This window comes from Corapipo altera, unplaced genomic scaffold, assembly GCF_003945725.1.
Source record: "Corapipo altera isolate COAL_440 unplaced genomic scaffold, ASM394572v1 58, whole genome shotgun sequence".
NCBI lineage: Eukaryota > Metazoa > Chordata > Aves > Passeriformes > Pipridae > Corapipo > Corapipo altera.
In genome coordinates, this window is record NW_020884898.1 from 9,155,004 (window position 1) to 9,179,571 (window position 24,568).

The 24,568-nt window shown below is 39.1% G+C and overlaps 1 protein-coding gene across 4 annotated transcripts in view; it reads right to left on the minus strand.

The window, feature by feature from the left end:
- Positions 1 to 17,329: 17,329 nt before the first annotated feature.
- USP25 (ubiquitin specific peptidase 25) overlaps positions 17,330 to 24,568 on the minus strand; it is a 69,806-nt gene continuing 62,567 nt past the window's right edge. For all 4 annotated transcript variants that reach the window (XM_027648648.1, XM_027648647.1, XM_027648649.1 and 1 more), the window contains 4 exons: positions 23,342 to 23,421; positions 20,675 to 20,798; positions 19,795 to 19,990; positions 17,330 to 19,352 (listed from right to left, as the gene is read on the minus strand). In XM_027648648.1, coding sequence (XP_027504449.1) covers positions 19,180 to 19,352; positions 19,795 to 19,990; positions 20,675 to 20,798; positions 23,342 to 23,421 — 573 coding nt within the window. In that variant the 3' untranslated portion in view covers positions 17,330 to 19,179. The remainder of the gene's footprint in view (positions 19,353 to 19,794; positions 19,991 to 20,674; positions 20,799 to 23,341; positions 23,422 to 24,568) is intronic.

Genomic DNA, 24,568 nt, shown 5'->3' on the forward strand with positions numbered 1-24,568 from the left:
TGCCCTTTCCAGTCTTCTTCTCCACATATTCTCTACTGAAAAAAACTTTGATTCACTGGGACTATTAAATGTCAGATGTAGTGCTGGATGGTGTGAACCACATGATTCCCCTCTTGCAGAAGCTTGTAGGTTGGTTGCAAAAAAAGTTTTCAATAACTACTGGCGGGGAGTTGTATCAAAAATAACTGATAAATCTGGAGTTGCTACCCATTCTCACCCAGTTTATTATTAGAGGCAATAGTGTTACAGTTTTATGTAATGAATTCATAGGAAAAATAATTGCTTACAAAAGCTTCTAGATGAGAAGAATCCCTGTAGAAAATTTGTGAGTAATATCAGATTTACACGAGATGAAGGTCAATACGTAAATGCACCAACGTGTTCCAAAAGATGTTTAGGTAAAACCAGAGGCATCTTCTTCAAGAGGTTATTTATTAAGAGTGTGCTGTTTCTGTATGTACATATTCCATCAAGCCCAGCAAAAAATTCCGACCTTTTCTAAACTATAACAGTATATGCAATCAAGGAATATGTTCTACAGCAAATATGCTAATATTTGTTTCCTTAAGTGCCAATTGGAAAGTTGTAATTTTTCACACCAGAAAATGTCATACCAGTAGTCACTCATACATACAATCAGATTTTATATATCAGTTTTATCATCAGGTTGGTAGTAACCAGAATCCAAGAACTGGGGTTCTGCAAATAAGGACTACAAATAAATCCCACCACTCTTGCTGCTACAGGAACGTGCTCAGCAGCTTCCATGACTGGACACTAACCACAAGATAAACCTGGGACAGGGTTTTCCCTAGGTTGCTTTTGCTAAATTTTAGGAAAAATGCTCTCTTTATTCAAAGTTACATAGCTCAACAAAAAAGTATTTAATATATTCTTCCTACAAAACCTGATAGTACATTTATATCAAAGACACCACTAGCTTGCCTATAAAATCCCTTAGGAAAAGTCTTACCTTATGTGGAGAAGACAAATTAAACCCAAGTTTGCAGTTTGAGACTAAGGATGAATTTATCGCTTTTCAGTTCAGTACCTCTGTGCTTTCTTCTGACCTAATTTTGTCTGTGATAAATGCCAGAGTTTCAGTGGAGTCACTTGAGCTCCTGTAAGAGAAGAACTGAAGTAAAAAATGAAGGCACTCAACATTCCTGCTCTGACAGATTGCTTGTCAGGACACTAAAAGCCTTGCAAGGCTATAGGTGAGGTAAAGCCCCAGAACCGCCATTCTTTTAGACAAAATTGCATTTTGGTTTTCTACTAATTATTCTGTACTAACATAACAAAGTTAAAGCTCATTCAGACTAAGCAGGTCTACAATGGGTACGTGCCTGATCCAGGCTGTTTTACAGGATTCATTCCCAGGAGTATTGCATGACCAGAAAACATTCAAATTCAATTTCAGCCTTGGTTTAGACAGGAGAAAGACAACAAATGCCTTCTACTGAGAGGCACTGCAAAGCACAGCTGGTCAAAGAAGTTTCTCAGTTGAAATTACCTTCTATTCTTTCCCTACCCGAGCACCTTGCAGGGAATGCTTTTCACTTGCCGGTGGAGGGTCAGCAAATCCCAAGGGAGGATAAACACAATTGTACCTGTTTTTGCAGAAACAGGCAGAAAACAACCACAGAAGGTGCAGGGGGATCCTCATCCCAAACCTTCTGGGTGGATCCCGAGGTGCTTTGGAGGACCCATCACCAAATTCCACACTGAAGGATGAAGCAGCCAGGAAAGCTCAGACCTCTCAGGTAACAAAAACATTAAAAGGGCCATGGCCAAAAGCTCCACCAGCCCCATATCCTGTCCTAGATGCTATCCTAAGGGAAACATTGAGGTAAGCACATCACGATTTTTCCTCTACTCTTTGCTCCCAGCTTCTAACCCCCTGCAGCCTTGGGGCTTACAGAGCTTACAGAGCCAGCAGGCATTTCTTTCCAAGGCTACCAACAACATCAGGGCTCACTGCTCGCCCATGCTAAAGCCCCCCTGCATTGCTAGGACTCATTTATCTCTACCTCAACAAGAGAAAAGTCCCTGCTACAGCAAAAACTGTAAGTGGTGGGGAACACTGAAGAAATTAGATCAGACATTCTCATCACCACATAACACATTTAAGAAAGAAGAGTCTCTCTCTGCAAACTGTCCCAAAGCACTGACACCTTATGAAACGGTGGGGGGACAACATTATTTGACTACATGATATATAATTTCAAGCCTTAGGATAATGTAATAAAAACATTAATAAGTGATTGCTTATTGTAGAAACTTAACCAATTTGTGCTATTTTGATACCATGATCAGGTTCACCAATTCACTGAAAATACTACAAAATAGTTTTGTAAAGAGAAATTCTAAGAGAAAATTCTGAGGTCTTAGTTTTCTGAACAGGCAAATGTTTTGTTAGTTAGGAGTAAGAAAGGTAATCCCAGATCCATCTCTTACTAGCAAAAAAACCAGCATAAGATACTTTACCTGAAGCATATGAGAATAAAAATTAGCTGTTTACGCTGCTAATGAACACTGACTTCACATTAGATGAGCAAGAAAACATATTCATCAGAAGAGCAAGTTTTCCTCTATTAGAACTGCTCAGTTTTTCCTAATGTCTCCTCAATCCTATGGAAATAAAATAAAAATAACTCATTTTTTAAGGAATAGGATTATAAGATTTTTTAACTAACAGTAAAACACAATATTGTAGACAAGTTAAGAGTACAGCGTTTCCCAAGCCTATGTGGTAAAAATTGTCAGTGTCTTTAAATGATTGACTGAGGCTCTGAAAAGTCAATATTTAATAGTGCATTTCAAGTCTGACTTTCAGATGTCCAAGTGAACAGTTCTAAACAAAACAAACAAACAAAATTAAAAAAAAATCAATATCTAAAACAGCAAAGCTACAGCTCCTCTGCAGTTCACTGTTGGTAGAAAGTGGGTACATTCACAAGACCACCACAACACAGCACATCCACATTCCTTCAGTATTATTAAAACTTACAGTGCTACATAAGAGGAGCACATTTGGGAAAGCCTTTATAGCTTACATTCCTGTTTTTGAAGGAAGATCAGAGAGTTTTCGTACATTCTATTGCTTAAACACTTCTTCATCTCATAGGAAGTATTTGGATTTTCACAGGTTTAACGAAATTTAGTGTTGTCCCCCAGTGCCAGTGACTCTGAGGCATTTGCTAAAGTAGTGTCTCTTTTGAAAGCTCACTCTAGATTTAAAAGGAAATGCAAAAGGCACAGATACAAATGTATTAATCATTAGTATTCAATCTTGCACCATCCATCCTCACCTTTTTCACAGAAATTAAATACCCAAGTCAAACAACAGCATCCTGACCATGTAGAAATTAAACCCAAGATTCTTTTGCAGCAATGAGATTTAAAATCCTCAGTTTTCATTCACTTCTGATAGCAAAGCCATTGCATTTCTATTCTAATTATCTTTTCCTACTATAAGAAATATAATCTTATATAAGTAATAAATAAAAGTAATCAGAATGCCAGTTACAGAAAACACAGTAGCAATATATTCATAGCTTTATATTTCTTCTGTTACATGTTTTCCTAGTTTTGGTACTCCTTTTAGCTTGTTAGCTTGTGCTTGAATTGTTCTGGCATTTAAAACTTTGAGAAAAAGTGCTGAATAGGATTTTAGAAAAAGCAGTTGGGGCTGCACCAGAGAAAGGAAAATAAAATTATGTTTTACATATGTGTCTAATGTTGCTCTCTGCCTTTAATGATTATAGAGGTAACAGGATTTCCAAAGATGGGATTAGAAACTGCACATTTCCTCCACTTCAGAAACAAGCAGGGCATTTACTTCTGAGAACTGGAGGAGGGAATATTACAGGGGTACATTCAGCACTAGTTTGTAAAGCAAAACAGAAACAACAACCTCTGTCAATATTATTACTATGAGCTTACAAAGAGCACTGGGGTACTTAGCAGCAGACATTAACAGGGAAAAAGACAGCTAAGCCCTTATTTGCAAGTCCCACAGGAGTCCTGGTAAGGCAACGGGCTCAGGGAGCTCCCTGGCAATCACAGCCCAGCACTGAAGATGTTTGTAAGGAAGAAACCACTGTGTGAAAACAGCTCCTGTGAGCCTGTCTGTTTTCTGCAGCACCATCAGTTCTGCAGCAGCAACTCTCAGTTCAGTTCTCCTTCTTCCAAACTTCTCAGGGATCACGGGAGAGGAGTTGTCCCTTGTGCATTTATTTATTCCACCTGCTCCCGAGATAAGTTTGCACAGTGGTTTGATCTATTATGACTGAGAGGACTGGAAAGCACCTAATTCTGACACGAGTGATGACAGAAAACCTCTTCCCCTCCTCTTCCTTCAGGAGGAAAGAACTACAACTAAATAAGGACTAAAAGCTGGACTCTAATACCAGTTGCCATTAAATGGTCATTTAACAAGGCTGTTTTGCATTGGTATCCAAGCTGCTGCTGCTGTTTCTACAAACACTGATCCATGGCAGCCATGCAAAAAGCCACACACGAAACACTTCTAACCTCTGGAATCTTACCGTTTGCTCGGGACACAAAGGCTTTAACAGAGGGGGAAAAAAGGTACATATCAGAAGTGAAAAATGACAGTAAGTCCACTTTTATCTCTGGCATTTACACCCCTCAAAAATAGCTTTGTTGAAGTTCTATTTAGCACAGAAATAGCTAATAGCTGAATAATTCCCTACAGTGCACTCACTCCAATAGTTTTATTACTGGCATAACACTGAATTTTAATTGACTTTGATGTTACAGTTCTTCTAAAATGAATCTTATCCTGCTTTTAACCATATTGTAAATAACATTTTCTTTCATACTACCTATACAGTGACAATATTATTCAAGACTTGCAGTGTGAATATATCAGATATACAGGGCTAACTAACATTGTGAAAAGTGTTGGTTCCACGTAGCACTAGAACCTGTAAACTTGTATTTGACCTATGATATCCAAAGATTTTTTCCTTTTCTTTTATACTTTTCTTATGGTTCATGACTTTTGAAAGTGATTTTTAGAAGTATTAATTTTTCAGAAATCAAAACAAAAAAAGAATCTTTAAATCATTTTTAAAGTCGTGTGTTTGCAGAGGTCTTAGTAGCTTTGAATTAAAACACTGATTACCAGCTTTCAAGACTGAACCACTGAGGCCTTGAAAACAAATCTGCTCGTGTGGCAGCCTACAGCCATCCAGAACTTGTTAAACTGCAAGCCTGTAGTTTGCCTTTTTCTGAACACAAAGTTTAGAAGGAAGGAAGACAGAATACAAACAAACACATGCATGCATGTGTATATATACATATATCAACAGACACATTTATGCCAATCCCAAATTACAGACAGCAAGTTTCTCTCTGATCTATAGGAAGAACAGACAAAGACTGACTTGACAGCACATAATCAATATTTTATTTTTATTTTTTTTAACACAGTTTGGGTTCTCCTGAGTGTGAAAGAAAGTGTATTCAACCAGCTTCTCTAGAAGCTCGTGGTTCTGGAAGTAAGTCTCAATCAGAAATACAGTCCTCAAACACATGGCCCAACCTTACTTTTCTTCCATTTCTGCTCAGCTTCCTTTCCATACACTGGGGAAGACACATCTTCCTCCACTCTGTCTTTGAAAATTAAAAGATGTTCAAGACCATTATTCACTCTTACCATCAACGATTTTAGTACATTAACAGCAGAACTTCTCTCAGCTGGGGTTTCAAGAATACACTCTAACACAAACCAGGAGGTGATGATGAGACTCCACATCCCCAAGTTTCGTGTTGCTCCCAGTCCCAAGTGAGTGTCAGGCCCAGTTGTTGCAGGGTTGTGTTTGCTCAGGAATATCTGCTCATAAACCACGACAGACAAAATTTGGCTCTCCAGAACTGAAAGTACATTTCCAAGAAGCGCATAATCAATCTTTCAGAGGACGGGCAGGGCAGGAATCTATTTTTCATATTTTTATAACCTTTCACAGCAACGTATCACATTAAGATTTTTTCCAAGTGTGTGTCATTTCAGACTGTACAGGTTACAACCACATATTCCCACTGAACGTTTCCATTACAGCATAAACTTTGCTGAATGAACTGCACAGAAGACTTACAAGCCTTGATACATGAAGAGGGGATGGTGCTGCGCTATTTTAGTTTTAACACACAGGACAACAAATTACTTCAGAAGTCTCCCAGTGTATTCTAGAAAGAGCTTAACAACTGCAAAAACAAAGACTATAATGAGAGAAAACAATTTACTGCACACTTTGGTTCTGCAACAAGGCACACATATAGCTGGTAATATAATATAAGAGCAGGCAAAGTACTGTTTTCTTGGAGTTGATACAAAAAAAATTGCTCTTTTTATTTTAATTCTTCCACGACTGTAGATAGTCCATTAAGAAAAAATCCGTACCTCAGTCTGGCATTCCACAGCTACAGGTTTCTCACTCCAGGCTGAACCCAGCAAATTTGCATTAAAAAAAAAAAATCCATGTGATAAAAGAACCAGGTGATATTACCAAGTGTATTACTGCACGAATTAACTCCATCCTTGACTTTTGGCAAATCTTGTCTCCGAATATTTTTCACTGAGTACGATGTACAGCCGAAAACGTTACTGATGCTTCGCAGCAAAGCGTTTGGAAGGGGAACTAGAGGAAAAGCTCAGCACCAGAAGGATGGTATATTTCCTTATATTTTGTGCCAGGAATTTGAGGGAGCAGGCTGGCAGCTGAGGACTGCTGTCAGCCCTGGAGCTTTGGGAAGTGACAGAAGTCCATCGTCACCAGGCTGACAGCCCTGTGACGTGCTACCAGCAACGCACAGTGTGACACGGCTGGGACAGTCAGGCTGAGCTCAGTGGAGCAGGTAGAGCATCATCTTTGGCCAAGGAATGAGAAGGAAGGAGAGCAGCAAGCACAGAGTAGCTGCTGTGTTAATTAAATCCATCAAATGGCACATTTGACACCACAAATGGCTCAGTGCTGCCCTCAGTTCTTCAGCTCTCGCAGAGTGCTGTAAGTTACAAGCCATGGAAAAGTAAGAAAGAAAAATGCAACAGGTCTTGAGAGCTGGGGTTTTTAAACTTCTTGTTATATGAAAACTGAATATCAGAGAGATTTTGTGCTGTACGTTGGCTTCGGCTTGATAGGGCAACTTTGAATAAATACGTATCTTCTTTCTTGCCATGCAACTTCATATACAGTACAATGTTACGGGGGAAAAAGAAAATTTCACAAGTCCTAAAGCAGATCTCTCCTAAAGGAGAAATGCTTTCAGGAAAGCTCTTGCAGACATGTTACAGCAGATCCAAATTCAATCCATGTTTATGACTTTGATCACAAGCATATCTGAACATCTCAGGTTATCTCTGACATGTAAATATAGTGCTATTCTGGGACTGAGTGGTGCAGAGGAGCAAACACTGAACACAAATTTATCAAGAATTAAAAAGTCATCAACAAACGTAATCCAAAACTTGTAAAATGCTAATCAAACCTTACAATATGTCCAGCAAATAATATTATGTTCCTTTGTAGCTTTTGACACACACACCCTCCCCTCAAATTTGGCCACTCATTTTCAGTATGGGCATCTCAGAGGGGTGTGTAGGAGGAACTCCTTACTGTCTGCCAGATGAAGAAATGTAATATATGCTACAAGAGAGGCAAAAAAAAAAAAAAAAAAAAAAAAAGTAAGACAGAGTCAAATGAGAAAAACTCTCTTTAGAGAGTCTTCTTTCTTCATTCAGCGTCCTGGTAAAATCCCAGCTGGCTCCATGAGCAGGAAGTGATGCAGAAGGTAAGGCAGCAGCTACTTGGGCACACCCCTAGACTGTGTTACATGCTGAGAACCTGCACCACCTTCCTCTCCTGCATCACTGTCATGGCAGAGCAGGGCCACAGAGCTTTTCCCTGCCCTCCCTTCCCCAAGGGCCTTCCCCGACCCTGCCTGCCCTCTGCTTGTCAGCCCTGCAAGTGGAACCAATAGCTGGCTGCATATTAGCTCAGAACATGCTGACATACCACTCTGGAGAGCCAATTTAAAAGGTTAATAACTTTTTAAATCCAATTAGAGAGCCTAATTAGCTAAAGCAATCTTTGGTCTGCCTACTAAATCTCAAACTAGGTGAGTGCAATAAAGATTAATCTCTTCCTTGTTCTTTTGTAGGCAGCAAATGGGATGCTGGAGCCCCCAAGCTTTCAAGTAGGCACCACAATGACCTGAGCAAGTTCAGGTTTGAACTTCAGAGCAAGTTCAAATCCAGCAGAAAAGTTCAACCCACAAACATTGTGTTTCACTGTCACGATTCAAATACCATGATGCTGACACTTTGATCCTGACAAGCACTACCAAACATGCTATTTTTGTTATTTTTGGAGCAGCTAGCATGGCACAGGGGTCAAAAGGATCTGATTTGCTAGGAACAGTAGCAGTAAAAAACATGGTGCCCAAAATTATAGACAGCAATTTTATTTCTTCATTCACATATCTCTGTGGAATTTTTCCTTTGTGACCTCAACCAAGTCACATCATCTTACCACTGTTGCTTCTTCACATGTACATGCTTCCAAACAGGTAAAAAAACCTAGTCAGTTAGTTACTAACCCAGTAACTAATTAGTAGTTAATGTGCCCTAGGCATCCAACTGAAATCTCATTTCATCATTTCATGAACTATTCTCCTTCCTGCTAGACATCACCAGTAGACATATAAAATAAATATATAAATAATTAAAATCATTATTTCTGTAGAAACTTAAACCAAACCAAAATAAAATAACCTACACTAAAAGCTTCTAAAAATTTCCAGTGCATGGCTATCCTGAATCTGCTATTTATACACAACCTTAAGGTAGAAAGACTAAATTCACAATATGCCAGATTATTTTTAAACATCTTCTGATAAACTACCCTCAATTGTCTTGTTCACAGGCATCCCAGGGTTTCAGAAAGCCCCTCCAGTTTCCTAGGACAGCTTCCTGGGAGCTGGTGCATCCTGTCAAAGCCGTGGCATTGGTACCAATCACAAAGTGAACTCCTGAGGAAAATAATCAGTTGCTAAGAACACCCCACTACCCATCGCTGGCTGTTTTAAACTCAGAAAGCAGTTTAGTAGAACGGTCACGCTGACTGCAGCCATTAGAGTAAACTACCGGAAGAAGCTGCCTACCCTAAAATAGTCCCTAATCACTTCAGGTTTTCCCTGGTAAAATCTACACCTCATTTCCAGCCCCGGGGGAAGAAAGGAGTTGTTCCGATCCACGCGAAGACGTGGCTAGAAGTGTAAAATTATTCTCCCTTGCTGCAGCCAGAGGCAGCTATGAAGTGTCGTGAGAGAAAAACCAGCATCCCTGGGACCGCTCCTGAGCCTTCCCGCCCACGGGAAAACAAAAATAAAATAATCACATTTAATTTACACGCACCCTAGGTCTTCAGCCCTGGCGGTCATCCAGGAGCGAAGCTGGAACGCACCTCCGGGAGCGGCGGGAGCATCCCCCGCCCGGCAGGTGCCGCTGCGGCCCCGCAGGAGGCGCCGCTCCCTCCTCCGGGTGTTGTCCCGGCATCCCGGAATGGTTGGGGCTGGAAGGGACACCTCCCACCAGACCGGGTTGCTCAGAGCCCCGTCCAACACCACCAGGGATGGGGAGCCCCCGAGCTGCCTGGGCAGCCCACGGTTCTCATCACTCAATAGGCTGAAGAAATTTAAAATATTTAGGAATGTTTTTACCGCTGGAGATCCCCACAGCCTTCCCAGATATACAGCTGTCTCCGCTGCTGAGGGAAGCATTCATGTTTCTTTTCCGCAGAGCCCAGCAGCGCTTCAACCTTAGCAGCCCCTATCCCCCTTCCCAGAGACTCTGAAGGGATCACTTCCAGCATCAGGCTCTCCAGAAAACATAAAAAATACGACAAGCATAAAAGCAAACTAACCCCAGTCCAGACAAATCCACAGGCTGTGTAAAATCTGCAATATAAAAGCATTGTCAATAGTACGTAGGTTCTATGCACTTAAAGAAAAGCTGTTCAAATTAATGCATTCATTTTAAATTATTTCCTGTGCAGGCCAGCTGAAAAACTAAATAGGAAAGTTTAAAAAAATAATAAAAATTATGTATAGGCTGCCACTCCAAAGAAAACTTCCAGATTCTTAGTTTAGGGAGATGAGCCACTTAAGAAATATAAACTTTTAAAATATTGTGACACAGCAGGCAAGAGCTTGGTCATAACTGAACAATAAGTTCAAGTGTGTTAACTGCATTCCTCGTTCAGTTGTCACCATGTAAGATTTTTCAGACAGCAAAGCTTTCATTTTCAGCACATCCATGTTCATTTGCAGCCTGTTTGATGCATTTTAAACTCTTTACGTTTCTGCAGTGTAGGAGGCCTGCTACTAACCCGAAATTTGTAACTCAGGGACTTCACATGTAGAAGTAGCTTCCGACACGCAACCCAATCATCTCCTGCATAGCCCTGCTGCACATGCTGTCAGGAAATTTTACTCTCTGTAGAACCATGAAAAGTATTTCATGACAGCACACTGTGCTGGCGTTAAAAAAGCCTAGGCTGAGTCTAACTGTACCAGGTGGTATATGGAGCTCCATCATTACCTTCAGGGAGACCAGAGGAGCTTTCCCATTCCAATCTCATGGCTTTTAAACGCTGCTTGAGATGCAAGACCAAAATTTCTGGTTTACCACAGAATCACAGACTAGGTAAGGCTGGAGGGGACCACAGTGGGTCATCTGGTCCAACCTCACTGCTCAAGCAGGGTCGTCCTAGAGCACGTGGCACAGGATTGCATCCCGACAGTTCTGGAGTATCTCCAGTGAGGGAGACTCCACACCCTCTCTGGGCAGCCTGTTCCAGTGTCCACACACCTGCACAGTAAAGAAGTTCTTCCTCATGTTCAGGTGGAACTTCCTGTGCATTAGTTTCTTCCTGTTACCTCTTGTTCTATTGCTCGGCACCACCGAGCAGTTTGGATCCATGCTCTGACACCTCCCTGCAGACGCTGACAGACATTGATGGGGTCCCCTCTCAGTCATCTCTTCTTGAGGCTGAACAGGTCCAGCTCCCTCAGCCTTTCCTCACAAGAGATGCTTCAGTCCCTTAATCATCTTCATAGCCCTCCACTGGACCCAATCCAGGAGCTCCATCTCTCTCTTGTCCTGAGGAGCTTAGAATCAGACATGGAACTTCAGATGGTCCTCACCAGGGCTGACAAGAGGGGCAGGATCACTTCTCTCAACCTGCTGGCAATGCTCTTCCTAATGCACCCCAGGATACCACTGGCCTTCTTCCCCACAAGAACACACTGCTTTTTTTATTCCCGAGGCATTTTTGTGGCGTCATTACAGAGGTTTCTTGTTACTAGGAGTTTCTTTCCAGGGGAAGCATTACTAGTAAAAGCAGGGGAAGGAGTAACATCCTGCACAGACCTCTTCATCAGTGAGCTGAAATATAAGCAATGACTGTAGAAATCTGAAAATGCTTTAAAATCTGAAGGAAGGACACACATTGCCATGAGTCAGTCAGTCACTTACAGCATAGCTGAGACTACTCAGTGAGCTGGATTCAATTGTGTGCACATTTAATACAGGATACTCCCCTTCACTATTTAGAAAGTAAGGCCATCACTTCCCTTATCCAACAGGGCTTGTACCCTAGGAAGGAGAGACTCAGAAGGGACTTTTAAAAGAAGTAAAAATGAGCTTGCAGTTGTGACACTGAACAGGGGGTGTGGCAAAGCAGGAACTCAGGAAGCAGAGTGCTGACAGACTCAGCCCATGCACAAGCCTGGAGCTGCAGTTCTGCCGATGACAAGGGAAAGGAGGGGAACAACCAGCGTGCAGACAGTGACTCTATGGAAAATAAGGGGTCTCTCCCAACTGTTGCCATCAGTCCCAATTCCAGAAAATGGCATGGCTGTCTCCCTGCAGTGTCTGTCCAGAATGCACCCATTTCCCCTCCTTCTTCTACTGTAGGGAGCCCCACTCCATCATCTCTCATGGTCAAATCCAGTTTTGCCTACACTGTTGAGAAGCATTGAGTCTGCTCTGAGCAAAGAGCCTGCAGTTGATCAAACACAAGATGAGGGAACATGGCAGCCTTCACTCCCCCACTCCTCACAAATCCTTCATGGAATATCTGTCTGCTCACACCTCTGAGGCTTTCTGGAGCAGATAACACCTCTCACGTCTTTTCTGAACTCTGCTGGGATCCAACTCCACTCTCCCTCTGGAAAGAGGTGTTAGACTATATAAACAGAAGTCCTCAGCATTTACTCATTGTCCAGTACTTCCCTGTAAATATTCTTTGCACAGCACCCTTTTACAGATTGCTTGTAACCAAGCATTTGTAACCACTTGCACACCACTTACAACCAAATTATTCAGTCTTAATAGCAGAAATAACACAAGACAGATTAGTTTAAAACTGGTTCTGCTAATAGCCTCTCTTTTTCTCTTAGCCAGAGCTTAGCTGTATTTGGTAGCTACCTTAGACCTCTTGTAACTGTCTTTGCCAAACACATGATCTTTTCCTTAAAAAACAAACAAACCCACAAGCAAACAGCAAAATTACAGTAGTGGGCCTGAGCCCACTACTTAGTTTCAAAAGTGTTTTGGTTGGGGACAGTAGGGAATTAGCCAGGGAATAGGATCGAGAACTGAGGATAACAACTGCAAAGTTTCAAAACTTAACTGAACTTCTGATAGAAAAAAGCTACTGGAACTCATCGAAATTTCTTGCTTAACACCAAAAATTGACATTATGCATTTACAAAATAAGCCTCTTTAAAGCAAATATATATAAACCAAAATCCCCTTAAAATTACTATAGAGCAAATAAAAATCCATCATAAATACTTTTGAGTCAGTATTTTTAGCTGTGTGTCTACTCCAGGAACAAAGACAGGAGAACAAACATGCTATCCATGCAAGTGTGATCCCAAAGGGTTTATGAACAATTATTACCAGCTTTTACCTGTGGACTTCTACTTTCTTAGAACAGATCCCCAGCTTTCCTAATCTTGTGGGGAATAGTGTCAAGGGAGAAATTATTTAATTTTACTTTGTTACTAATAAGAAAACAACATTATGGCTCTTCTCTGTCAACGGCAACCAACAGGTAATTAACTCCATCACCTGCCAATTCAGATAAACAAATTCACAGAGCACAAAGCACCATAAAATCTCTTAGGAAGTCCAGGTAACACAGAGATGTCACTATCTTCACTGGAGTAGAACAATGGCAAACAAAACCAGTACTGTTTTACTTGCCCACTGCAAGGCATTTGAATAAAAGTCTTAAACTGGACCAAGGGGGAAGAGGAGTAAATTCCTAAAACACAGCAGTGTAAGTCTTATTACTCAAAGTATGTTGAGGTCTGCATACTTCAGATGGATGCTCATTTGTTCAAGCACCTTGCAACAACCACATAACTACAGTCACCATCAGCTGAGAGTGGAACAAGTGTCTGTGCCAAATACAATTACAGGTCTTAATCTCACATTCAAAGGAGATGACAAGCTTTCCTTAAGAAATGCAAAGAGAAATTGTACATATTCCAAAACAGAATGTACTTGTTTAAAACAGACTGTGATCATAGGAGGGAGGACATAAGAAGTTTTTTGTGCATCCAAACTCAACTTGGACTTCTCAGAACAATACTGTCTCCCTGGTGGAATGGGGATTTTGTTATTTGATTTTGTGAGGAAGGTTTGGTTTTGTTTGGTTTGTTAGTTTGGTTGTTTTTTTTAAAAAAATCTGCTTCATGAGATGAAAAACTTAAAGAAACTTTCCAAATAAAAGAGCTTTATAAGCAGATTAAATGAATGAGTTAATTAAGTTACAAATTTCTCAGTTTCAGAGATCAAGGTTTCTTTCAAACACCAATGACTCCAACCTCTAAAAACACGGGAGGTTTTCTTCAAATTGCATTATGTGACACCGATTTTTTTTTGCTTTAAACTTCTTACTTCAACAAATGTTTTTTTCTAATCCAAACAGAAGTTTACTGTATTTATGCAGTGATTCCCTCCACCCCATGATCCTGTACTATCTATAATTTAAAAAAAAACAACCCCTCCCCAAACTCCCACAGGTTTTCCAAGCCCTCAGTCCACAATTCAACTCAAAGTTTCAGTTACAGATTCAGGTCAGACAAAATGCAAGTTTTTTCTTCTGGAAGAAAATCTACAGGAATTACTGCTCTTCCCTGATTGCCTCCATGTCCACAAAATACAGATGGGTTCAGGGAACTTTCACATAGATAATGAAGCAGACATGGTTCCACACAGTGATAGGAAACACCCAGATACAGAACACAGACATGGGTAGGGACTGCACAGACACCAACTGAAACCAGTACAGCACAACATAGCTGCTTTTTGCCCAACTTTATGTTTGACTGCAGTTTTAATAATTCAGGACAAAGCATAAGGATCAGGGCAAAAACCAAAGAAAACATTATTGAACATGAGGAACAGCCTCTAGAGCCTTCATAAACCTGGACAGATAGTGCTGAGACACCCCTCACACTTCTCAAGTGCTCAGTTCAGTGACTGCTCTGTTAAGTCAGTCTCCAACAAAATATTTTCTTTTTTTAAATGTGCCAAGACATGGTACAGAAAAAGCCTGCATTTTAGTTAACTATCCATAACTTTACTATTTCAGGCTCTCAAATGCTGAGCTCAGACAGCATGAGTGTGGATAGTGTTATTTGACCCACAGATCCTGCACGGGCAGCTCCAAGCCCATGATGATCAGATGGAACCAGTGCAATCCTGGTTCTGTATCACTAGCTCTACCTGCTAGTGAAGGCACAGGTGGTTAGACCAGCTGATGGTGAATCAAAAACTAAACACACTAGAAAACTTGGAAAGAGGATCTTCAAGTGACTTCAACAGGAACAACAGGGTAGGGGGAAATAAAAAATGGGAATGAACAGAACTATGCAGCCCAAACTTTGAGAGGTACTTCATCTAAGAAATGGAGTGATGAAGGATGACCATATCCTAACATTCACGATGAATCCATCCAGTAATGACCGTCCTGAAAACAAGACATTTCCCACTATACATTTCCCAGCCTGTGAGAAGGGGATATGGGTTAATCCCAACCACCAGAAAGCAAGTCAAGCTGTTCTTTCAAAGTGCTGCCTCAAGAAACTGTTTCCAAGAAGTGTGAGCTTCTTTCTGCTACATACGGTGAAGATCTGAAGCTCATGATGAAGAAAATTCCATAGCCAAGTCCAGGATTTTAAGGGCATGACAACAAAGCTGGAGCACAAGTGTGTATGGCAGCAACAGACATGTCCACTGAAGTTTTGGGGGAATTGCTCCCATATGGATTAGAGTGGAGACAAACGCTGAACCAAGCAGGAATGTTCTGCTCATGGGAACTCAATTAGGGGAATACAGATACTGTTAGTTTTTCTATAAAGAAAGATATTCCTTAGGAGTTAAGAGTGTTTCCAGTTAACACTTATCCATCAAGCCCAGGATTTCAAAAGATCTTCAAAAACCAGGACAACATAATCTATAAACTGGATACCAGTCACATGAAAAATAATTCTGTTTCACTTAAAAGAATCACTGCCCTTTTGAATTCTACCTACTGTATTTTGCTAAAAGAACTGTTTGGGTCAGAGCTTTTTCATATCTATATTAATATCCTATAGAGAAGCAAGTAATGGAAAGATGCAAACACTTTCCTCTCACTGTCATGACTGATATTCATTTTACTTGCATCCTTCTAGGCATAAACCCAGAATGTATTTTTTTAAAAAAATACGTATTTACATTGAAAAACAATGCATAGATGAGGTGACTTATTATATACTTAAGAGTGGTGCATTTTCTCATCAACATTCTTTACCTTGTGCTTATATAAGGTCTCCCATAGACATCTGGATTCTGGAGTTTGAGAAAAGGAAACAACACAAAATGAAGAATATAAACAACAACCATTGTCTCTCCCTTTAGGGACCTTTATGTTTGTTGGACAGTATTGGACTGTTTCCTGTGTGCTATTGTTGACATTGAGTTCCTTTCTGGAGCTGCAATATTCACAGGCATGCTGGAGCAGCCTAAAAATAATCTGAAAGATATTTAATGCAGACATTATCAAATTTTGGTATTTTAATGCTGGAACATGAAGCACATGCTTTTGACTCTGCTCATACTTCAGGTTTTCTGGAGCAAACCTGTTCCCTGCAGCTAAAACACAGATTGTCCACAAAGCAACTTGATAACAAAGATCAAGTCTTTGTGTCTGGTGTGATCTCAAATACCACCACATCTAAGAAGTACAAATTGACTCCATCGATCCTCTTCATTCGTTCAGGTTAATTCTGCTGCTGCTCATGGTCTTCTGCTAGGCTGAAAGTAACAGATGTGCTATGGCAGCTTGAGCTGGAGTCAAAAGGATTCTTGATACTACCAAATATCAGGTGAAGTGCAGCAACAGGATAGTCTGGCTAAAAAGAAGACCTGTGTGTGTGGGGAAAAGGCAATTAACTGAAAAAGGGCAGCACCTTAATGGTCCTCCACAGTATGAAGCAACATCCAGAAAAAGGAAAAAAATCCACCCTTTACTTGATGGTGCAGGTGATTTATTAATGAGTTTTGGTTAAATTCCCTTTTTGTGTTCTGTAAAGTGAAAAAAAATATAAAAATCTCAATCTCCATACTGAAGAGACATATCTACTTACATAACCCAGTCAGATTATTAGGTAGCAAATGGACTTTATGCTTTAGTACCTCACAATTACTTCTATAGGTTTTGTGTTAGGCAATGTGAATCCAAGCTATCAACTATCTTATTGCAGTGAAAAACAAGAATTTTAAGACAAAATAATAAACTAATGATTTAGTTGAAGGTTTAAAATCAGATATTTAAAATATAGTAAAATAGTAAAATCCATATATGTTCATTTCTGCTTGACTAGACCTAAATTCAACTCAAAAACTCAAGTCTTTGCAAAGCAATACCTATTTATCTCCAGTACTATGTTCTACAATGGATTATTTTCATACCTGAAGAAACTGAAAACAAAAAAAAAAAACCAAAGAAAAAGAACAATCTCATCCTTCTTTGCTTCCTTTTGATTTAAATCTCTTAGATATTCTTCCCAAATGAAATTATTACTCTATCTTAGAAAGAGTGGCTTTTCCCCCGTGTTTGTCACCAAGGATTACACAGATATGGGTAACTGGCTCCTGCAGGGTTAGAGGGGAGCTTTCCTTAAGAGCTTCCACAAAATCTCAAACTCAAAACCTTTTAGCAATAACAAAACAGAGTTGCTCTTTTACATTTAATTCTTTTTACTCTTATTGAAAAGGCAAGTGAGAAGTCTGATCTGTTCAAGACCTTGTTTAAGAATACACAGTGCTAAGGAGGCATATTCTTGAGTTTCAGATCAAACTGGGACAGGTGCAAAATGTAAAACCTTTTAAAATTTATCCTCTCTTCCATTTCATAATAAGCGTACCTTTTCCTTGAAGAGTGATATTTTGCACATCAATAGTTTCAGACTTAAAAAAAAAGGCTCCTGAGCAGTATTCCACTTTTAAAAGTTCAATATTCTTTGAAAAAAAGAATTTGATAAAATAAATGGACAGTTTGAAAAAGTATGAAGCACTGTTGAAAACAGAAGAGAACATCCCTAAACATATTTTGAATTGAAGGCCACACTCTAGTCACTGTATATTGTGATCCAGAGTGAACTACTTTTAAGACTGATATGTGCTAAGGGTGAACTCTGCCATTTCTTGCACATGAGGTGCCTACATTTATGCCCACTGCATTTCTAGGTGGTCCTTCCTTTCTTCTGTGGCCTTTTATTAGTAGATATTCAAATAAACACCACTTGAAAGCCTGTAAGGAAAAGATGTGTCGCTCCAATAAAAACATACAAATAAATATTCACATATTTTACTGATCTAACACAAAACGTTCTCTATAAAGAGTAGGAATCAAAATAGTGTCAGGTAACAGGATTACCTCAGACGCATTAAATCTCTTTTTCCACAAAATAATTAAGTTTCTTCATTAAAACCAGACAGTATTTAATTTCTACAAAAGAAGCCCAATAGATTTTTTTTTTTTTTTTTACTTCCAATAGAAATTCAATTAGGACAGATAAAAGATTTCTGAGATATTTTGTTGCAACAATAGCAACCCATTTCAAGTAAGGAATTAATGTTAAGGTTTTATTTTTGGTCATTTACATGACTAAAATACCAATTAAAAATTGATTAATCCTTAAGCTTAATAAATTCCATTTTTTAAAACCTTTATATTCTCTACTTTAATCAATTTCTAGAAATTTTGCTCAGAGGGTGTAATATATTTCTACTGAAAATACTTTTAATTTTTGTACTCTAATTTTTTTTTTCTGAGAATAGAAGGAAGGTGCCATTATTATTTTGCTTCAGAAGCCAGTCCCTACTATTAGAAAAGACTTGGCATGGCCATTCACACAGAGAAAAGTGTTCAGGTGCAGTATCATACAGATCAGTGAAGAATATACAAAAAAACATAGTGTATAATAATGTGACAGTTTTTCAATATATTCACATACAGTTATCTCCGACTACCTGTATCTAAACTGGCCATAAATCCTGAAGAACCTTGTCTATAAAATTGAGTAACCCATCAATATACCGTATTTCTTCTAAAAATATCCGTATTTTACAATAATATACAAGGTATCTGCTTGCAAACACAGAAGTAGCCATAAATAAAACTTTATTCTTTCATTTCATTTACAAGCTACCAAGTACCATGTATTTACACAGCACTGGACACTTAAAGTAGTTGCAGTCACAAAATGATCCAGACAGCTGTTGATAAAGTAAAGGATCTTAAGATAAAAGCAAAGTAATACTGTAACAGATAAATGGCAAAAAAGCAGTTTTGCCATAATGATCAGACTTGCATGTTGCATCAATTCTGGTTGAAACGACTGAGTGCCATGCGATTCTCAGCTTTAATCGTTTGCAGTCTGGCTAAAGTTTGGACAGTCATTTCTCTTTTGCAGTTATTAAAATAAAAAAGTTAAAAACTATAGCAGCAACAAGCAAACCCTGTGACAGGAAGGCAAGGTTTAAGAACTAAAAAAGTTTATACAATGTGCTTAGGAAGGTCGCAGAATTTATCTCCCATCGGCTGGAGTTCGACTGAGTGACAGCATGATTCGGGCGTATCTTTCACACAGTTCATGTGTGGAGTAGGAGGGTAACTTTGGCGGGTCATTGAAACCTTTAATCTCTGTAGAACAATCTAGCAGTTTTGGCAGGAAATCTGTCAGCTTTTCTTGCAAGTTGGCTGCAAATCAAGTGAGAAAAACAAATGTAAGCACTTACAGAATTCTCCCTTTTCTGCCCAATGTTGACTTTTTTTTTAATGGTGGGTGGGAAGAAGAGGAGTTTCACTTGGAATAATCATCTTTCTACAGATCTACCAGCAATAACTAGGACATACCAATTCTCAGTATAGTAAAGATGTTGATATAAATGCCCCTTCAGATGGTCTAACACCACAAATGTTTTTCCATTCAAAAAGCACGTTTCCCTTAAGGCATGAAACCCCAGTGCAACACATGGAAAAACTTTCTCTTTAAATGTGTACAGGATTATTCAAAAGTCAAGGTAGCTCAAAAAACATTATGAAGGCACAAAAGATATAGCTTCAATTCCAGTCATCAGAAACATCATATTTATAAAAAAGGTGCATGAGGGCCTTTAACCTTAATGAATAAATGACTTACGTTCCATTTCTTGTCCGAGATAGGAACACCAGCGGTTTCTCATATCTTCCACAGCAACAATATCTTTCTCTTCCATTTCATCCACCAGTAGTAATGGCAAACAGGGGACAATAAGCTCATTCATGATGATCAGGCCATTATTCACTTCCTGATCATCTCCCGATTCAAACAGTGCTGCAGCATGTTCGTTTAATTTCTTCATAAACCACCACAAAAAAGGAAAGCCTTTAAGTATACAGCATTTCACATTCTGCCATGCATCAGTTTTACCTGGTAATTTGTATTAACCACAGCTGTGTTTTAACATTTACAGCAATAATATATAAACTCTAATAATCCACTTGATCTTGTGCTGTTCCTGAAGCCACTTCGTTTCATACCCGCCAACTCCAACTTTGCAACTATTCTTTTTAAGACTGAGGTTCTATCACCTGCTTTTATTTTCTCACTGTTTTTAAAGGTGACATAACAAGGAAAAAATCCCTTGCTTCAGACAAGGCATCATCACTGACGCCTTTTCCAATATTTGGCTCCTCGTAAAACTATGGCAACGGGTGAGTCTGCTCCCCAGTGCTGTCAACCATTGCTCCTACCTAGCCCAGACATGGTGGCAGTGGCACTATTTACAATCATAAACGTAACCAATCAAATCAATCAAAAATGACTGATTATTAAAAAGAAAAAAAAAAAAGGGGGGGAAATAATGTTTTCCTTTTTACTTTTGCTTTTTTCCCCCCTGTACAGGAGTCTAAGTATTAAACTGTTAATGGAGGTTTTGATTTTGTTGTACATGATAGCAACACTTTTCTACTAATTAATTTTATTCAAGCCATGCAGCAAACTCAACTTTTTGAAACATAATACTTGACCCTTCACTTACTAGCAAACATTCTCGTCTGTAGTGAGATATCAGCTCTTCATCATGCCCTCTGTACGGGCCTTTGGACAGGAGTTCTTTGTTATTCTGGTAAGCATAGATAAGGTAGAGCAAGGCTTCCATATAGCTGAAGTGAAGAAACAAAAGCATTAGATATAACATCCAGGTACCACCTGCTTCAAGGTAAAGTGAAGGACAGGTAACACCACTTGCTTTAAGTCTAGTCCACCCCTACCCACCAATCTCTTCACAATGTTTTTTCCTACCACACAGTTTTGTTGTTTACACACATAAACCCAAATTATTTTATTATCAGGTTAGATCATTGCACATGAAATGTAATCCAAAGTTCACTGAAACCAACAGGTACCATTTCACTAATTTCAAAACCGCCTTTGGATGGGCCTTGAGTAGACCTGAAAACTTACTGTGCATTTATGTCACATTAGGTTTGAGGTTCAGTTGCCATAAATCTCTTAATAGCATTCTGCACCTCAGCAAATAAGAATCAAAGCTGTCACTTTACTTCCAAAACATAAACTGTGAATTTTTAATCTTCACTAACTTTAAGTATTTCCAAATTCCTGAAATCTAATGTGATGGAAGAAGCCACAACAGCACTTCAAAAGCAGAAGTGCTGTTAGACTGTTGAGAGTTCTGTCTTTAATCTAAATGCAGCAGATAAATGCAAGCCTGGTTGGTAGACCAGGAGTAAGAGAGGACTCAAAAACCTAACAGTTAGTAATTGACAGAGACCCCTTCATGTACAGATTAACAATCTCCCTTCACACTGCTGCACATCATTTCCAGCAGAAACCTGAAATGGTTAATTCTCTGACTTAAAAAAAACTATTTATGACAGGCATTGAAAGCAGCACAGGCAGCTACCCTAAAAACAAGCACTTTGATATCTCATTTTTATTCAAATTTTAAAAAACATCAAGGAAGAGAAATTTCCTAAGGCAGGTAAGGAAAGGTACATTGTGCATTTACTCAGCTCCTAGGGAGAACACGAGGTTACGGTTAAAGTTGAAATTACCAAAACCAAATCACCAAACTACTAAAAAAGGCTGAAAGTACTGAAGCTACACCAAACTCCTGAAAACTGCTGTTCAGCACAGAGCACAAACCTGTGCTTTGCTCCCTCCCCTACAGCATGATCACAATATATTATGGCAAGAGGAGAATAAGTGAAAACACTGGTATTTTACACTTGGAGTCCCAGTGCCAAGGAACTTGAAGATCTTCCATTCCTGATTACAAGTTCAGAGCATGCATGAAGTACAGGGGTAACAAGGAGGGTTCCTGTAAGCCACACCACTGCCCATGACTTTTTTGTCTCATTAGGGGATGAAGCAATATCCCCAGAGTGTTTATTTTTCAGGTAAGCCAGAAAATCTTCTGACTAACCTTTGCACAAAAACTGTTTAATACTACCAAGGTAGCATATTGCAATTTAGATTGTTAATTAATGTACCATTTATTATATGCAAGCAGAAGACAAATCAAGACTATGGGCTCATTGTGTTTGCCACTATACAAACACATATCTTGTCACAAAGGCAAGGCAGTGTCTTTTCCAATCAATTTTTCTGGTTTGTTAGAGGCCTTTCTTTTTTGGGAAGATATAAGACAAGAAACAGAAATATGAAGCAATTTACTATACAACCAAAAGACAAAGAATTAAATTTGATTCCCACTATAAATTACCTTACCTACTGTTTTATACATGAAAAATCAGTGATTGACTACAGAATTGTTTCCAAAATCAAAAATTCCTATCTCATGTGAATGCTCAATTTTCACAGCACAGATGTCAGCCACTGGATATTCTGCAACTAACCACTTCATTCCTTTGGCTGGGCATGGGAGGATGAGGTACTTTTGAACAATTCTGACATTTACTCTCCATTCTCATTGACGGATTCTCTCATGAGAATTGATTAATTCTCATTTTGAGGCATTTATACTCTAATCACCATCCTTGTTGCAAGATCAGAATAAATTTTAGCTGCAGTGCATTAAGTACATAAATGTCACCAATTTTATACAGTCACAATTCCTGACTTGATTCAAAAAGAGAAGAGAATGAATCACCATGGAGCTAAGGACAATCAGCTACAACTGTGACAGCTATGCATGATAGTTTTTCTCAAATATTTTCTGCTTTCCTGACCTCTAGAGCCCATCACAGGTGGAGTTTTGGCTCAGAAGGCAAAAGTTTTTGTTTCAGTGGGAAGACCCAGTAAAAAGGCAGGTAAGACAGGACTTGACTAAATGTGATTGCTGATGAAAGCAGATAAATGTACATGCACATGTGGTGCCAGAGGAAGAAGATTTTTATGGCTGAGGGATACTCAGAGCACTTAAGATTAGGAGAGAAGGAACAATAAGGGAGCACATGAAGGGTGCTCTGAAAAGTACCCATGGCTTGGTAAGAGATTAGAAATGGAGATTAAGGATAAGAAGATGTGGGAAGCTCTGAGATAAGAAGATGTGGGAAGCTCTGAGGCAGATGCAAGACTGAAGACATTAATAGATTGAATAAATGCTTAACTGAAATTAATAATACATTAAACATTTCTTAATTTAAAAAATAGCTTTACTTATCAATGTTACATTTTGCCTTTATATCACTCTACTGCATTTGAGTTCCATGCAAACACTTACCTCTTTTTTTGAAAAAATTCCAATCCCACCATGAGAAACATGGTTGTTTCCCTGAAATGTCTGTAGTCTTGATGCCATCTCTGCATATAAGAAAGGGTAAACAGAATTTTATCCACACATATGAAATATAATTTTTTTCTTTTTTTCTTTTTTTTTTTTATACACACCCCTCCTTCCACTTTTAGTGCTGAATACTTACAGTAAGTGCTAAGGACTCTTAGTAGACTTGCATATGTGAAAAGTCCACCTGAATCCACCCTCCCTCAATAAAAAGAAAATTCTTAAATTTTTGAAACATTTTTGGATGAGATTATTCTTACAGAATGCATTACTATCTGAAAGGAACATAAAGCATCTTTGGAGAACCACAGTTAGAATTTTCTAAGATCCTTTTCTTTTCTTCCCTACGTTACATTTAGTTATTTACTCAGGAAGTGAGAAAGTTTTTTCATACACTAATTAAGCTTAAATTTCAATAAAAGAATGACATAAAAAAAGCCTGAACACTTTACTTGGGAAGTGCCAAAAAACCCAAATGCAACTCAGACTGTGGAGATGCTGGTACTGGAGCAGAACATTTATCTTACTGCCTCACCATTTATACAAAGTGACTCCTGGTCCACTTTATAGGTAAATGCTCTAAGTGAGAAAGGCACTTTTACTACAGTAGGTTAGATGCCAACTTTCAATTGTGCATTAAAGATAAAATAGGGGACAGCACACCGTAGGGCACAGCTTCTTACAGATTCAACAGAAGAAGTTGGAGAAAGGGCCCATAAAATGCCAACTCAATATACAGGACTAATACTGACACAATCTATGGAGAAACCACCAACTGCCTCAGGAGCTAAAAAAGGGGCACATCTGCAGGGGAACAGAAGACACCCCTAACTCCCCACTCTTAAACTAAGTCTAGAATTGTTTATTCTCCCTGTGTAATGTCATTCTGAAAATGGTAAAATGTTGATCCCTGAACAGCCAAAAATATGAAACAGAAATGCCACTCTAAGGGCCCTTTTCCATCACAGGCTACAGAGGGCACACTGTAATATGGGAATATCTACTGTAGGTCCTGGACATGTTAATGTGAAGTGACAAATATTTTTCATTTGGTTTGTGAGGGAATGATTACTCCCATAATCCTCCTAAACAAATTCTTTGGACCTAACAGCACAACAATGAGGTGTAAGTGGTGCACTGTTAAGAGGTCTTAATGAATATTATTAC